Source organism: Thermoascus crustaceus (assembly GCF_041956765.1).
Source record: "Thermoascus crustaceus strain CBS 181.67 unplaced genomic scaffold VTN00scaffold_2, whole genome shotgun sequence".
Classification (NCBI taxonomy): Eukaryota; Fungi; Ascomycota; class Eurotiomycetes; order Eurotiales; family Thermoascaceae; genus Thermoascus; species Thermoascus crustaceus.
In genome coordinates this window covers 1,469,814-1,486,880 of record NW_027192528.1, presented here as the reverse complement: position 1 = coordinate 1,486,880, position 17,067 = coordinate 1,469,814, and the positions used below count along the sequence as shown (strand labels likewise).

Here is a 17,067-nt window from a genome sequence, read left to right as displayed (position 1 = left end):
TAGTAGAGGGACTGCGGCCATCTTCAGTCTTGTTCACTTCATCTTTGTGATGTTCTTTTTTTTTATTGTCTTTGTTCCCGAGGTGCTTGTTTGGGCTTTCCAGATCGAAAGTGAAAAGTTGGAATATTTCACGATCGTTTGAAAGAAGACCTAGTTACCTACTCAATAACTGTCATTCCAGGAAGCAAAGCAGTAGTTTACACAAAGAGCGCTCTACTTTTATATCAGAGAGGCTGCAGCCGCCCCACTGCGAACACATCATTTGATTTCATCCGCCGGCGGTTACTAAATACAGTTAGTTCAGGAAGTGTGGCTTGGTTGGAAGTGTTTTCTTTGTCCAACCTTGGAAGCCTGAATTTCCAAAGAACATGAACCAGAGGAGTCAACAGTGACTCACCCACCTATTTATTTCTACATCCAAACCCAGACGAGGAATAACATATTTAATTCTCCACCGTGAGTCTGGTTAACACAATACTCCTAGTATTCTAGACCTCTCAGCACCTTTCGTACATCCTTCGAAACTTCCTTGATCACGAACCATTGCCTTCTATATCATCATGAAGCCAGAGAGGCCAGGAGTTGGCGTGGCAGTTTTTGTGTTCAACAAGGAAGGAAAATTCATCCTAGGTAAAAGAAAGGGTAGTCATGGAGCAGGTTAGAATTCATTTCGAACTTTTCAGTTATTGTGCTCTTATTTAGATTTGTTGTTTAGGCACCTGGGCTTTTCCCGGAGGCCATATCGAACGTAACGAGTCCTTCGAAGACTGCGCAGCGCGTGAGGTACTCGAAGAGACCGGCCTCACCGTCAACAACTTCCATTTCCTAACCGCCACAAACGACATCATGGAAGCCGATGATAGGCACTATGTCACTATCTTCGTTGCATGCACCGTCAACGAAGCGAACGCACAACCTCGGGTGAGTAACTAACCAGTCCACTACCTTGCTGTCGAGTATATTGCTCAGATCCTTTGATATTGTCAAGTTGCGGGAGCCCAACAGCTGCGAAGGATGGGAGTGGGTAACTTGGGACGAAGTTTGGTCATCCTTTAACGCACAGATGGAAGCTGGGGGGAAAGCGGCCGGAGATGTAAAGTCTGACGTTAAAGGACCGCGACTATTTCTTCCACTATTTACTCCCGTCTTCAATGTCTTCAACCTATTCAGACAACGGCCGGAGTTTATCCCCAGGCGGAGTCAACCGATATACACTTGAGAGGTCAAGCGTTATTGGCTTAACTAACTTCAAAGCATGGAATGTCATGATAGTTCAGATTCATTGGTCTGCCTGCGGGGATCAGTATCCTTTGGTAATTTGACTGCCGCCGCTGTATAACCATATGGTCATGAAGCTATTCTTGTTGTTACATTGGACAGCAGCTAAACCACTCAAGACGCGATTTCATTACCAAAGTCATGACTGCTCTACACATATGTACATACACACAGTAAAAGAAATTCACAGGCGATTTCATAGCATAGACCAGGGCACCAAGTAGTAATGGTGAGTCCATCCGGTAAGGGAGGACCTCTGTGGATGAAATTACAAAAGGTGATAGCATGCCCAGAAGACCAAATCACAACTAGAACTTCCAACTCGCCATGGTGAGTAAGGTAAACCAACCCAGAGTTTTGAACAGCAATTCAGAAATTCCAGCCATAGCCATTCCATCCACAATCATTCCAACCATAACCGTTGAATCAATTTCCACTTCAATAATAGACAGGAAAACAAGAAAAAGAGACAAATTGATAAGACACTCACAGAAGGGAAGGGTGTTGGATCATAATTCGTATCGGAATGTATCACATCTGAGAAGCTTACTTACGACCGGTACTGGCGTCGTTATTGTAAGAGTCGTGATACCAATTACTGCCTTCACCGGGACCAGATGGGCCAACAGGCCAGGGAGTAATCGGAGCGGACTGGTAACTGCCAGCAGACAGGGGCGGTGGTGGAATGTTCGGGTCAGCAGACAGAGGCGGTGGATTGATGTACGGGTTGCTACCCGTCTGGTTGAAAGACATCGATGATCCGTAGCCGAATCCAGAGTTGTACGAGTGATGCGGACCTGAGAAATATGACTGCTGCTGTCCGTATCCAGAGCCTCCATGACTTGGGCGACGCGAATAGCTTCCATGACGAGATCCCCGCCGGCTCGGATACCAGTTCTGATGCTGCTCGCGTTCACGCATGATCTGCTGCTGGTGTTGGTTGCGGAGCGCAGGATGGATCGAGCTGGGGCTCGTACGCTCGTACTGAGGATAGTTTGAAGTGCTTGGAGGCGGTCCCTGCAGCGCGGGAGGAAGAACACCTGGAGGAGCTGAGGGCAGAGAATTGTCTTTCTTCGACATGAGAAGCCCCTTGCTTTCCTTGTTACGGATTGGGGTCTTGGGGAACCTGCTGTGGCTCTGGTTATCACCATCACGGCGTCTTCCAATGCCAAACACGCCTCTCTTGCGGGGAGTCTTTGTTTCCATGCCACTACTCTTGTCGGGAGTTTCAGTATTTTCGTGGACAGGTGAAACAGAAGATGGGGCAGTCTGGGGAGCAGTGTTGAAGTGAGAACAAGTAGAAGCCTTCTTTGATTCAGGGCTCCCAGTCGAACCCACGGCAGAACGCAATGGACCCTTCTTCTGATGTTGCTTACCAGGACTGTCACCGCCAGGCTGCTTTTCCTGTTCATCTCCGTGTTCAGAAGGGGTACGGAAAGCAGCGGTAGGTGTTGGGACATCACTTTGAGACTGCTCGGCATCGGCAGGTGTGTGGGTGCGACTCACTCCTTCAGCCGAGGGTTCGCCGGCCTTGCTGTGGACGCTACCGTTCCTCCCTTCATGTGTCGCTGAACCTGCTTCTGTCTTTGTGAAATAATGTCTCCCTTTACCCCCTGACCTCGTATCTTTTCCCTTTCCATCCGCAGCAGCATGGCGAGAGTCCATCTCGGCGGCCAACGCGTCGATCTTCATATGCATGTTGGCAAGCTCTCTCTGAAACGCCTCTGCAAATCGGTAATTGGCGTTTCGCGTCTCCATGCACTCCCTCCGAACAAATTCGAGGTCACGTCGGATTTCGATCATCATCTTTCTTGCCTCACTAGCGATTTCGGTTTGGCTCATTGATCGATTGGTGAGAAGACGGGCAGTTTCACCGAGGCTTTCGACGTTGCGCAAGACCTGGTCCATCAGCCAGTTATTTGTATCCCCGAACACCTTGCTGAGTCTGTTCACGGCGCTGCTCAAGTGGTGGTGAATCGAGTCCGCATGGCCAGCAAGTTGCTGTTCCAGGGTGATTGTGCTCTGATAACTGGGATGCGGCGGAGGGGGTGCATACCCTCCATGGCTTGTCACACCGAAGAAGGCGTTCTCAGTAACTCCCACATTCACTCCATACTGAACCTTTCCAGATGCCATGGGGTTGGGCCTGAAAGCCGGAGCAGTTGGCGTTAGAGCAGTATGGGGTGTGGACTGAGACCTGCTGGCCTGATCGCTTGAAACAATGACAGGACCAGATCCCCTTCCCTCATCACGAGTAGAAGACTTACTTGGGGTCTCAGTGTCAAATGAAGGACGGTCAGAGGAATAGTGAGGCATAGTGTCAGGATGCGCCCGTTGCATCTGCTCCCATGCTCCGCCCCCAGAAATATTATACACGGATGGCGAGTATATGGGTACCTGCTCCGAGGCCCCAGAATCAAGCTGGAGGTGGCGGGAGTTACCATCATCCTGCCTCTCCTTGCCTTGGTCAACTTCTGCTCGCATGCTGACAATTCTCGGTTGGGACGTGACAAGCTCGGCGTTTCCAGTTATGGCGTACGTCCCTGCGCGGGTCGGGGAAAGAGAATGATCACCTATGATGATGCCTTCAATTTTCTCCCTGGGCACCACATAGTTGGCCTGTGGAGTTTCGACTGTGGTACCTGTCTCTGCAGGGGATGGTACCGGTTTCTCAACGTTAGATTCGGTGCTCTTTTCGGGGGTCTTCAGGGAGAATGGCCCGGGAGGCAGTCCAGGTGTGGAACTAACGGTCCTGGATTGCGGATCGTCAGATGAGCCTGAATTGCGACATTTGTCGGAGGTATGCTCAGGGGGAGCTGAGAGAGGAACCATGCCTGGTTCCTTCGGCTTTGGAACGTAGAACTTGGCCTCTCCAAGCACTTCAAGTTCCTTGCCGGATTTTGTACTAGGGTTCGTGGCCTGCTTAGCCGTCTCTTTCAGAGCATCCTTGGCCGTATCTTTCGGTGTGTCCTTGTTTGTAGAATCCTTGCTGCTTTCTTTGGCCTCTTTGCCAATGTCCTTGATGCTGAACTTGGACTTCAGCGACGCAACTTTGGATTTCTTCTCCGTTACCTTTTTCTCAGCAAAAAGAGGCTTTGGGTTCATGCCCTGAGACGCGTTGACGTCTGCAGGTTCTGTGAAGGAACGCCCTTTAGATTCACTTTGTTTGATAAGCTGAGTAGCAGTAATTGGAGGAGGTAGAGGTTGCTTCGACGCCGTACGGGGCTTTGGCATCGGAAGAGCCAACTCCTCATCAAAGTCAAGAGATGACTTGAATGAGGCTTTCCTAACAGCAGTCTTCTGGGGTTGTGGCACATCAGAATCCTGGTGAGGGACTGCAACAGCCTCCCCGCTGACGCAACCAGAGCCAGATTGCTGAGGCATGTCATTTCCATCTTTTGGATGGGAAGACTGCTGCATCTGGAGCTGCTTCTCCTTCTCCTGGTGCTGAGCCCAGGCGTTCCCAGGCTTAGGAGCCATGAAGGGCAGGCGTACGTGGATCGACGTGTTGGTGAAGAGGTCAGATGGTTCACTATTTGCTGTCTGAGGATGTTCACCAGCAGCCATAAACTTGGAGGATTTTGATTTGTGTGAGCTGTAGGGGGGAGATATTGTATGGGGATGGAGTGGAGAAAGACGCGTTGAGATGGTTGTCACGGTGTCCTAGAGATAGGACGAGACGCGTTGAGGAAGAATAACAACAGAGGTGTGGAAACTAAAGGTCTCAGCTCTTGGAGTGACAGCTGGAAGTGTTGTGTGATGAAGAAGCCGGTGAGTATTCCCTTTCATAGCAACAACGGAGCCCGCCGCAGTGCACGCAGCACGATTGGAGCCGGGACAGTGACAGCCGAGCAGGGACGTCATCTGCAAATATGGCAAACGTTGGAAAATAGGGTAAGAAAGGGGCAGATAGCTATCCAACTATCAGGACGTTCAGAGAAAGGGATATCAAACTCATTTCTCAACGGGACCTACATGGTGCGCAGAGCAAGCAATGACGCTGCCAAAGAGTGGAGAACTGAGGAACCTACATTATTCAAAAGCCTCGAGATAGAACAATAGTGGATGACCGCAGTTCGGCTGCCTAGAGACTTTAGTCGAAAGATCGTAAGTGATAACCTTGGAGGTCAGCCGGCACAACACTCGTCATATGCAGCCCAGGAGCATGCAGCATTCTACTCTCTGGGAAGTCGAAGAGTGAAGGAATACCATGAAATTCTATGATAATTATTAAGACCGTTGTACCGGATGGAGAAGCGATTGATGTTAAACCCCAAAGATCAGGTATCATTCTGGACCTCGGTATACTGCTAATATGATAACAACCACAAAAGTATGAAAACACAATGAAATACAGGGAATTATGGAAAAAGGAGAAACATGAGATGAGCTGAGAGGAAATGAACCACTCATGGGTTATATGCACGCAGAACAAACGCTATCAAGGGGACAGCAGCAATGGTTACGACTGTGACCCAGACCGTACTGATTCATGTCAGTGTTGGCTAGCAAGGGATAATAAATTGCGGGCATAGGAGATCCAGCCGAAATGACCTAGGACGGTAATTCTTACTGGGCACTCTTGGCACTGCGGCGGAAGGGGGCAAAGAGGCTTCCGAAAATAGTGACAAAAACAGTGCGCAAGAATGCTTTGAACCAGTTCTCGTGCTTTGCCAGAGATACAGCGTTAGAACGGTTAGATTGGGATCCTGCATCTCCGATTTCGCTGTTGGCAGCCGAGCGCTCAAGTGCACCAGATTCAGCGGGCGCGGAAAGACCGTCAGCTGGTTTAGCTGGAGCTTCAGTTTCTGCGAATGGACCAGTCTTAGATGGTTCTTCCGCTGGCTTAGCTGCTGCCTCCTCAGAAGCCGGCTCCTTTGACAGGTCGATCGAGGATGGCTGTTCCAGTTTCCTAAGAAGCGCTTCGCGTTCGTGTGCAAGTGCTTTGAGAGCTGGATCAGCCTCAGGCTCAGGGGTTGGAGGGTATTGCAGCATGAACGACTCCTTTTGCTTACTTTCTGTGGAGGTTGCTTCCGTGGTAGTAACAGCAGGCACCTCAGACTTAGCGGGAGCAGAGTCAGCCACGCCATGTTCAGCAGATTTGTCTGCATGAGAAGACGAAGACAGAGCAGCACCGGCAAGCGCAGCGCCAGCCAGCGTACCACCGACTGCAACTGCAACTGTCTCAGCAGTGTTAAGGCCATCGGGCGCTGGGGCATCTTCCTTCGTAGGCTCGGGAATAATATCTTCCTCTGGAAGAGTAGGAGACTCAGCTCGGACCGAGTCTACAATGGCCTCCTTCGAGGCCACCGGCTCGGCATGAGGAACATCGCCATTCGTCTCTGGGACGACCTCCTTCGAGTCTTCCTTGGCCTCACTCTCCGCAACTGGAATCTCCTGTGGCAGAGCAGGCTGACTCTCAGGAGTCTCAGTCGCCTCCGAGACTGGCACAACCTCTTTAGGCTCGGCTGGTTGTTCGGGCTTCTCAGCTACTATCTCTGCTGGAGCTTCCTCGGTTACAGGTAGAGCTGCAGCAACCAGTACAGGGACAAACGGAGCTGAATTAGCCACAGGCTTTTCTGCGGATATCGCTTCAGGGCTTTCAATCTTGGGAGTAGGGTCTGAAGGTACAGGCTCTGACTCCATGTCCTCTCTTGGTTCATTTGATGTCTCAGCTGCTTCCGTCTTTGTTTCCTCTACCACTCTATCCTCCGACTTGCGTTCGATGTCCTTGACAGCACCACCCTCAGGCTCCTCAGTTGGGGCTTGCTCTGTCTCGGAAATGACATTCTCGGTTGGGACGTGCACTGGCTCCTCCAACGCAGGTTGGATCTCCTTGAAAGAATCATCCTCAATCTCCTCGGTTGGGGCTTCCGTCTCGGAAACGATACTCTCGGTTGGGGCATCCATTGGCTCCTCCGACGTGTCGATCTCCTTAACGGCACCACCCTGAGGCACCTCATCCGAGGCCTGTTCTTCCTCGGGAACGACGGCATACTTGGCTGGAGCATCGACTGGCTCCTCCTTAGTCTCAGAGACAACGGCCTCTGCATGCTCAGCAGGCTCTTCCGGTTCATCTTCCGGGCCATCAATAGGGCCTCCGTTGACGTTTTGCACCGGTCCCTCTGGAATAGATACCGAACTATTGACAGACTCGGGAGCCGCTTGTTCCTCTGAAGCAGACGCTGCCACATCCAAGTCGGCCTGCTTGGTCTCTGCTTCTCCCTCAGTAACGGGTTCGGCAACATGAACTCCATTGCCGTTTTGAGCCTCTTCTTGCTCCGTTTCTACAACCGACTCTTCAGCCTTAGTTTCCGGTTCAGCAGACTCCTCTTCAACAGCCGCGACCGCCAGTGCAGAAGTATCGGGAACGACCTCAGCTTCTTCAGTCTCGGCAACAGACTCATCCTTCACAGGCTCAGGCTCAGCAATGGAATCATCCTTTGGCGCCTCAACTGTCTCCTCCGTTTCTTGCGGCTCCTCAACGTTGTCGTCAGAAGGTTGAGCAGCAGCAGGCTCTGGGGTTGCTTCCTCAACTTTGTCAGCCGGGTGCTCGAGGTCTTCGGTTTTAACCTCTTCAGCAGCAACTTCGGCAGGCTTCTCTTGAGTTTCTGGAACGTCCTTATCCTCGGTTGCTGCCTCTTCAATGGCAGGCTCGGCAGGCTCGGCAGCTTGAGGTTCTTCCGCGAGTGCTTCCGTAGCTTCGGTTTCAGGCTTCTCCGCCTCTGCTTCTTCTTTACCAGCTTCAGCTTCAGCTTGCTTGACCTCAGGCTCCGCAGCTTCTGTCTTTTCAGCAGCAGCATCAGCGGGACTGACTTGGTGTTCAGCAGCCTCAGCAGCTTCTGTGACAACGGCTTCAGCGGGCTTCTCTTCAGGCTCTGGGGCAGCCGTATCTTCAGCTGCAGTTTCTATGTGTTGGACTGCAGGCTCCGAGCTTTCTTCAAGAGCGGCCCCAGGTGATTGAGCTTCTGTTTTAATCGTTTCTGTGACTTCTGTCTCGGCGACGGCAGGCTCAGCAGGCTGCTCTTCGGATTCCAGTTCCTCTGTATCTTGAGCAGCAGCTTCAGAAGGTTGTGCTTCTTCAGTTTTAACAGCCTCACTCTGTTCCGAAGTGGCTTGAGCAGGTTGCTCTTCAGCTTCCGTAGCCTCTTCCTTTTCTGCGGGAGCCTCTTCAGCTGGAGCCTCTTTGACTGCTTCCTCCTTAGCATCGGCATCCACGTTTTCAACGGGCTTCTCAGCCGCTTCGGGCTGGTCAGCCTTGTCGTCGAGGGTCTCTTCAGGCTCGTCTTGCTCTTCCGCTTCCTTGTCATCTTCGGTGGCTGCTACCTCAACTGGTGCCGACTCGGGAACTTCCTTAGCCTCTTCAGCATCCTTCTGTTCAGTTGATTCCTCCGCGGCCAGAGGGTCATTGGCATTTTCCTTCGTCGTTTCTACCTCCTTGTCGTCCTCCTCGGTGACCAACGGCTTCTTCTCTGGCTCTGGGGCAGCATCGACAGGTGCATCAGTATCCTCCTTCTTTTCTTCCTCTGGCGTTTCAGGAGTCTCCGTGGACGCGGCGGCAGCAGCAGCATCGACAGGCTTATCCTCGGGAACTTCCTCGGCCTTCAAAGCAGCCGGCTCTTCTATGGATACCTCAGGTTCAGCTGGTTGAGCTGGCTCCTCGTCTGTCGCCTTCTCTTCAGCTGGTTCCGCTGGCTCCCCAGCTTCTGCAGTAACAGGCTCGGAGCTCGATGGGACATCGGTCTTGTCGGCCTCAAGGGGTTTCTGTTCCTCGGCGGTCTCGGGAGCAGATTCGACTGCTAGAGTTTCTTCACCTGCTGGTTCCTCCACTTTGTCCGCGGTGGGCTTACTCTGGTTGTGCGGTTCGGGAGCCTTGTCCTCGTCAGCCTTCTCCTCAGCTTCGGCCAAAGATTCGCTCGGGGAAGTAGGTTCATCCTTTTCGGCCTCTTCAGCAGTCTCCGCTGGCGCAGACTGCTCAGCTGCCTCAACTGCCTTCTCTTCCGAGGCCTCGACTTCCTCTATCTTCTGCTCAGAAATCTCCGCCGGAGCAGCCTGAGGTGCGGACGGAACATCTTCCTCCTTAACATCGTCGACCTGCGTTATCTCAACGTTGCTAGCGGGCTCATCCTTCGTTTCAGTTGCCTCTTCAACTGTAGTATTTTCTGCTGGGGCCCCACTGTCTTCTTCCTTCGGCTCAGAAGTCTCCGCTGGAGCAGCTTCCTCCTTGGCCTCCTCGGTCTTTGTCTCCTCAAGACCACTAGCAAGTTCATGCTTCGTTTCAGTTATCTCTTCAGCCGTGGCATTCTCCGTCGGGGCCTCAGTCTCCTCTCCCTTCAGCTCAGAAGTCTCTGCTGGAGCAGCTTCAGGTGCAGACGGAGCATCTTCTTTAGCCTCCTCAGCCTGCTCATTCTTCGTTTCAGTGACCTCCTCAGCTGTAGCATTTTCCGCCAGGGCCTCAGCTTCCCCTATCTTTGATTCAGAAGTCTCTGCTGGAGTGTCGTCCTTCTCAGTCTCCTCGTTCTTTGTCTCTTCAACACTGCCAGCGGGCTCTTCTTTCATTTCGGTTATCTCTTCAGCCGTAGCATTTTCTGCCGGGGCCGGGGAAGAATCGGAGGCTTCTGCAGTCTTAGGGATGTCATCTGAGACTTCCTCTGTGTTCTCGTCAACCTTCTTGATTGGCTCCGCTTGTGGTTCCTCGGAATCAGCTTCCTTCACCACTTCAGAAGCGGCTTCCTTGTCGTCGGTAGCTGTTGGGGGTTCAACAGCAGTGGTCGATTCCTCTGCCTCCAGAGCACTTTCCTTTTCCTCGACTTCAGGCCTCCTTTCCTCTTTTGAGGCTTCATTCTTTTCCTCAGGCTCTTCAGCCTTGGTCTCGGCTCCCGTGTCAGCCTCCTCGACTTTCACGCTGGATTGTGCTTCCTCTTCTCCAGCAGCATCGGCGCTTTCCTCCGCAACAGGGGTATCATGTGGTTTGGTATCATTTGTTGGTTCGACCGGCTCTCGAGCAGATTCTTCCTCCTTATCCGACGCTTCTTCAACATCGGCATCCGCCTCAACTGTCTTGTGTGCTGACTCGTCGGTGGTGGCGACGTGTTCTTCATTCTGTACTTCCACTTCCTTGTTGTCATCTTCCTTTTCGGCTTTCTCTTCGGCTTCGGAGGTCTCGGGCTTCTCCTTCGAACCGGCTACCACTGGTGAAGAGGCAGATGGGCCAACAACGAGAACATTGTTCTTGATTCCCTCATCATCGGTAACTGGAGCAATTGTCCGTCAGTTCGCCACGAGAAATGCTCTCAATGCTGCCATTGAAGAATTAAACGTACCAGTTTCTACCTTCTCATCGTGGATCCATGAGTCATCGGATGCCACGCGGAATCTATACTGATACCGTCCTTCCGGGATCTCGAAGTCACGGGAGAACACGTATTCGGTGGCAGCATCATCACAGGGGGACTCTACGGGCTTGGCACTAAGCTCCAGAGGTTCCCAAGCAGGATCCGAAAAAGTACCCAGAACGAAGACAGAGGGGGTATCGGTGGGGCGACGGATAGAGATTGTGACGGTTTCTCTGCTTTCATGAGCCATACTGGTCGTGACAGTCGTAACGGTCGTTAAAAGATGGAAAAATCAAAACAGAGTCTGTGTGTACGGGACGGTTGTCTCTCCAGGCTCAGACGGAGAGAAAACTCGGAACTAAATGTACAGGGAACACGGAAGCCTCCCAAGCTCGACAAGCAATAAAGAGAGACTCTCAATGATTCCTAGCAGTACAGGACAGACCTGGGAGATGTGTCGGGGAGGTGGGAGAAGGAGGAGGAGCGAAGAAAAAGACAGGTAAAACAAGAGGCAGGTCTGTTCACCAGGCGCAGCGGAGCTGCGGAGGAGAGGGAACGACTCAGGCAGGTTAGCGGGGGGGAGTTGTCACAGTGATAGGTCCCAGAGGCGAGCAGCTCAGCCTAGCCGCCTCGCACGGCGGGATTGACGGATACCTGGTGCAGTCTAGGACGGGCGATGTTCCGTTTAGTGGTGGAGGCTGGCAAAGAAGATCCTCGTCGCTCCCCTCGGCCCTATCTGCCGGAGAACGCTGAAAATGCGGTGAGATGCCCTTCCCCGGGATCTCAGCGTACAGACAACACAACCAACAACGTTTTCGACTGCGTGCAGGCCCTCAGGGACAGTCCAGCAAAAACGAAAATTTGCCTGGAGCCGCGTCTGGGTCTGCTAACTATGCAGTGGGCCATGCCGGACGAAATCCCTTAGTCCCTCCGCCAAGCTCACCACATCCCCACCACGCCGTTCCCCTCCGTCCATCACTGGATTTTTCTCTCTGCACGCCAGACGCACAACTACAGCACGAGAGAGACCTTTTTCCATGCAAGACGTGTGGCTATCTGCTCTCGTGCCGAGGCTAACTGGAGGAGCATCCTCACTGGTGCTGGAGTCCGCGAGGCTGTGGCCAGCGGCGAGAGCGCGTCTGGCTATTGTTTGCATGTTACTTACGGCCGGTAAACATAAGCACTGTCCAGGTGCTGGATGATATATCGCGGTTCTCCGTTCTCATGGTCGTCGAATCCTCCGACAACCACCACAGCATGCCATGGGTGCTACAGTGGGCATGTCTCTCGTCGAACACAGGCGCTCCTGATTGAGCAACCGCTCTACCCCGCATTACTTGCTCGATATCAGCACGAAGAATGAAGAGACGTGATAATACAGCACAGCTGCTCAGTGTGAGACGGTATCAGCTGCTACAGATTCACCCTCTGCACACTCGACTTTGTTCCCGTCGCCATGTTCGTCTCCCGATCGAATGACTCAGAGAGCAACCCAGAGTGGCGTGTCTGCGCCTACTATCACAACATGCCGAAAATACGCAATATGGACGGTCAGCCGTTGGGCGCGAAGCACTTAACTTCTGGGAAAGCTCTGCCTTCCTGAACGGGCTTCGTGTAGAGCCACCGGTTTGGGAACTTGGGCTCCAAGGTGCGCAACCGTTTCGTTTGTTTCCACCGCTTCACCTTTCACCGAGGACTTCCACCCTCCTTCGCCGGGCCGTTCAAACGGGAGGGTGCTCAGACGACGTTTCACTTAAAAGGCTTTGACAGCTGGTATCTCGCCTCATCATGGTCAGGCAGGCATATCCGAGAAATAACAAAGCAAAACAAGTGACGATATCAATCAGCAGCCACAGTGAACAGACAATCTGAAGCGATAAGACAACGCCACCAAGGATCGACAGGGAAGATTCCCCCAAACGGGCGCGGGGTCTCCGGCCGACCAGGACTCCATGATAAGTTGATAAACATCATTTCTGGGCTTGCGCAAGTGATCAGAAGGAACCGCAAGTCACTTCCTCCGCGATATCGGTAGGGCAGAAAAGCCCAGCAGGGCGCCCATGTGCTAAATCTCAGAACCAATGGTGAGTTTCCACGTCAAGATACACAGGAAATTTGGAAGATCGTCGCCAATCGCCCGGGGCGGTGAGAGGAGAGGGGAACAGTCACGTGCAGCGAGCTGCAGTTTTGGCCGTGGAGTTTACGAAGCCCTAGTCCACGGCGCTAGGCATCGCGCGCACCTTGTTTTGAGTCATAGCAAGCTCTCGATTCAAAGCCCTTTGATTCGAGATCTTTTGTCAGACTACTGACCGTATCACGGGTCCAGTGTCAAAAAGGATGTGTGCGATCCCGCGCCCCAATTGGTCGTCTACTCTACTAATCCTTTGCTAAGCCGCCGATCACTTCTAAGATCCAGAATTTTGGCTTCTGATAAGGAGGGGTTGCTCGAATATTGCGAATGCAAATGCATTCAAGGTCACATCGGATCTACTCCGTGTGAAACTTGATGACGTCTTTGCATGCTGCGGTCGAGTTAGCTGCGCAAGAGGTGCTTCACACGTGATTCCAATATGCAAGCTTCAGCTCTAGGCATTGCTTTAGTTTGCATGTCGCTTATCAAGATAGGTATTCTCCCCGGGCGGATAGATGGATTTCCTCCTTTGCACGGAATGATTGCGGGATATTGATACGGTACAGCTGCTAACTGAAGCATGTGCTGTACATGAACGATCTGCTAACGTATCAGGTTACATGTCGATTGATGTTGTTTTATATATATATGCGGGTGTCTACTTCCCATGATGAACAATATATATTTCTTGCTCAATACTTAGGTTATTTACATGAAACTGAATGAAAACGCCCTTGAAACTCAATCCATCATACTATCTCCACACGTAACATCCCCAGCCCACGCGATTTCTCCTTCTGTTTCCCGTCAGCATCGAGGAGACTCTTGAAGAACGGGTCCGTCTCTCGAAGTGTGTCCGGATCAGAGTCGAAGAGACGTCGCAGGTTCGCCTGCGATGTCGGATCCACCAGCTTGAGAAAGATGTCCCGTCGCACCTGCGAGTACTTGTCGAGGATGCTGTCGGGGTAGTTGTTGTTGATCCTGGCGATTAGGGTATCGCCTAGGGCTCCTGCGTCGAGGAGGCCGCCTGTAAGTCCTAGCCTATATTATACATATTCAGTTAGTATGCAGTTTATACTAATGAATGAAGTTCCTCTCGATAGATTGGGCGCGTACCCCCCGAACGGATTACACAAGTGAGCAGCGTCTCCTGCGAGGAGCACCCGTCCGATGCGGAACGTGTTGGCGCATCTCTGGTGGATCTTATACGGGGAAAACATCTTCAGGTCATATTCCAGGGGTCTAGGACCGGGCATGAGAGCGTCGTATTTCATGGGCAGCCGCTCCCGCAGTTCTTCGGTTGAGAGGCCGCCGACTTCGCCGTAGGAGACTCGCCATAGGCCGGATTTGCTGATCTTTGCGATCACGGCGTAGTGGTCCTTGTGGCTGCAAATGGTCCAGGTCAGGAATCTTTGCTGAAAAGGATTAAATTATCCAGGGGACAGTGAGGCTACAAACCAGATATTATTCCCAGTCGAGTACCCGTACTTATCAAACGGATACACCACATTCGTCGCAACGATCTGCTGAGGCCATGTGAATCCATCGAAGGTGACATTGCAGAACTGACGCACAGCACTCCTCCCACCGTCCGCACCGATCAGATACGATGCCGTAAACTTCTTGACCCCCTCCGGCGTTTCCACCGTAGCCGTGACAACATCACCGTCCTCCTCCTGCTCAATCCCCACCACCCGATGCTGAAACAGCACCTCCCCTGCCTCACACCGCTTGAAGTGATCCAAAATAACCCCCGCCAGCTCATGCTGTCCCAGGATCAGATTCTCGTACAGCTCGTCCGTCGACACCTCCCGCCCCATCTCGAAGATAGGTTCACCGCTGATGTGCCGCCACGTGAGCTGGCCGCTGGCCATCCCGATCTTGCGGCAATCCTGCAGGATGCCGGCGCGGTCGAGTTCCTGGACCGCAACCGGGTGGTAGACAGCGGCGCGCGGGGAGTTCTCGACCACGGGGAGGGCCTCGAGGATGATGGTGCGGATGTTGGCTTTGGCGAGGCGGAGGCCGACGAGGAGGCCGACGGGGCCGGCGCCGACCTGTCGTATGAAAATAAGAGTCATTGAGAGTTGTTATTATGGATCTGGTTCGGGTTGTTGGGACGTACCACTATGACTGATTGTGTTGAGCTCATTCTGCGTTTGCGGTGAGCTTTCACTCAAGTCACTAACTCAAGTCAACGTTTCTAGCACGAACCTGGGCGCGGTACTTGCGTAATAATATACAGGATGTAGAGGTCTATTTGAGGAGAGGAGCCTGTCTAGTTGTATACTGTGCGACCTCAAAAGGTAGGGAATCCTCCGAAAGGCCCTGCGGGCATATTATTATTACTATTATTAACTCCGAGCTCTGCTGGCTAAATGGGCCGTTATATCCGTATAAACGGAATACTGGATCGAAGCTACTTCATTCCACCCCGGCTAATGCATACTACTACTTTGGCTCAGAGGGACGATGGGATGATATGGAGACATGGCTGTTCTCGATGTGGGGCTCAAGGCTATTGGAGACCCGGTTTATATACGATACCCATGTCAGGTATGTACTGTACATCAAACCGAATGCAAGGAACATCAGTGCCGAAAAGGCAGGTACTGTGATGAATAAAGTACCAAAGAGCCGGCCCGTTGCGCTGTGGGATGTATTGGTGCTCTTGGCCAGATAATAATCTCTCCACTTCTGGAGCCCCGCACGATATCTTGATATGCTTGTCCTCTGTCAGAACTTGTAGCCAAAGTGGAGAGGGACGGGATGGATGGGTTTATTTCGTGGGGTAATGTTGGAGATTGGTTCGTTCACTTGACTTGACCGTGTGCGATCTGATTCCTGGGGGGTTATCCGTTGATTATATATCGGGTCTTGTGGTGGTAAGGGTCATTCTGTCCGTATTAGGAATTTTAAGTACTAAGAGATCAAATAAGGCCTGGAAAGAAGAGAAAGGGAAAGAGAAAGAAAAGATAAGAGCTGTGACATAGTAATACAAGTAGATGACTAATAAGGTACGGTTGGGATAAATAGTGCGTATCTCGTACCTACTCTGGAGATTTATCATTTCAGACAATAGAGATGCTTTTCGGGTATGGAGAAAAGGGTGAATGGATATTAATTGAACTCTTATCATTAAATATGACTATATGTGCATTGTGTAGACTGTCTAGACAGGGAACTCGATATGAGGAAAATCGATTCCCTTTTCCTGAGCGATCCTCCATTCCTCCCTTAAGATCTGCTTATGCTGCGCTGACCGTGGCGTAATCAAACAATCAAACAACGGCTTCAGGACTGATGCACATTGTACTGCCCAGGTTGTAACCCCCTTGGTTGTAAAGTCAAGTGGAATACTCCGTCCATTCTCATCCTTCGCAGGACCTAGGCCGAACGCCCACAACAGCATCGCGACATTGATGAAGAGGCTCTTCTCCGCCAGATGCATGCCGGCACTCTCCCTCCCAACGTAGGTGAGATAGTCGCGTCACGTAACGTTTGTCAAGATCTCAGCCTCCGCTGCGCTGTAAGGATAATCCAACCATCGCTCCGAGATGAACCTCTCCCGGCTGGGGGTAGACGTTTGGGTCGGAGTGGATGGCCCGCCAGTTAGCCATGCCGATTGATTTTTTTGGGGATGGAGTAGCTGTTGTACCAGTCGTCCTCAATGCTGTGGTGGTTGTTTCTGAACTTGTTGATCGGTCTTACGCAGAGCGTCTCTCTGATGATGCTATCATAAAAGGGAGATTGCGCTCGTCTTTGAAGATCGGTGTCCGATCGGGGCCCACGACGCAATCGAGCTCCTCGCGTGGTTGAAGGACGATATTCGGATTCGACAACATGAGCAAGATACAGTTGTCCAGGGTCGCTGATGTTGTTTCGCTTCCTGTCTCTCTCAGTCCGCTATTGGCACGTCATCAGAGATGACTTCTAATTAGGAAGAGAGAAAATGATTTATAGACCGAATACACATACCATATGCATGCTGCCTGGCTCTCTGTGAGATAGTGTTTCTGATAGCTGGCTTCAAGGACCTTTCCAAAGCAGCGAGGTGTGGCTCCTTCTCAGACGAGTCTCTTCATGCAGTTCCAGAAATCCATAAAAACCTCCCCGTTCAGATGGTGGCACTGCTGACCGACACGCTTCCCAGCTGGAGAACATATTTAGACACGGGATCCGTCGCCAATTCGGGGATAACGTCCACCATCTACTGCCCTGGCCGTCGGATTTGGACAAACGCGCCCAAGACCTGGAAAATGCGCTTCACGTCTTCACAGTTCCCTTTTGTTATTTAATCAATGCCGGAGATATGGTATTTAGGTC

The 17,067-nt window shown here is 51.9% G+C and overlaps 4 protein-coding genes across 4 annotated transcripts; 1 reads left to right on the top strand and 3 right to left on the bottom strand.

The window, feature by feature from the left end:
* Window positions 1-560: 560 nt before the first annotated feature.
* On the top strand, window positions 561-1,219 carry VTN00DRAFT_4055 (uncharacterized protein; the record flags this gene model as incomplete). Its single annotated transcript, XM_069430441.1, has 3 exons — window positions 561-657; window positions 716-921; window positions 989-1,219. 3 exons carry the CDS (start codon window positions 561-563, stop codon window positions 1,217-1,219), a joined length of 534 nt encoding a protein of 177 aa, XP_069289576.1.
* Window positions 1,220-1,824: 605 nt separating this feature from the next.
* Window positions 1,825-4,845, bottom strand: VTN00DRAFT_4054 (uncharacterized protein; the record flags this gene model as incomplete). The annotated part of the gene is made up of 1 exon (XM_069430440.1): window positions 1,825-4,845. The coding sequence occupies one exon, from the start codon at window positions 4,843-4,845 to the stop codon at window positions 1,825-1,827; it is 3,021 nt and encodes a 1,006-aa protein (XP_069289575.1).
* Window positions 4,846-5,847: 1,002 nt separating this feature from the next.
* Window positions 5,848-10,863, bottom strand: VTN00DRAFT_4053 (uncharacterized protein; the record flags this gene model as incomplete). The annotated part of the gene is made up of 3 exons (XM_069430439.1): window positions 5,848-6,221; window positions 6,294-10,532; window positions 10,602-10,863. 3 exons carry the CDS (start codon window positions 10,861-10,863, stop codon window positions 5,848-5,850), a joined length of 4,875 nt encoding a protein of 1,624 aa, XP_069289574.1.
* Window positions 10,864-13,493: 2,630 nt separating this feature from the next.
* Window positions 13,494-16,728, bottom strand: VTN00DRAFT_4052 (uncharacterized protein; the record flags this gene model as incomplete). Its single annotated transcript, XM_069430438.1, has 7 exons — window positions 13,494-13,785; window positions 13,861-14,130; window positions 14,203-14,798; window positions 14,867-14,894; window positions 14,956-15,015; window positions 16,400-16,647; window positions 16,720-16,728. 7 exons carry the CDS (start codon window positions 16,726-16,728, stop codon window positions 13,494-13,496), a joined length of 1,503 nt encoding a protein of 500 aa, XP_069289573.1.
* Window positions 16,729-17,067: the final 339 nt, after the last annotated feature.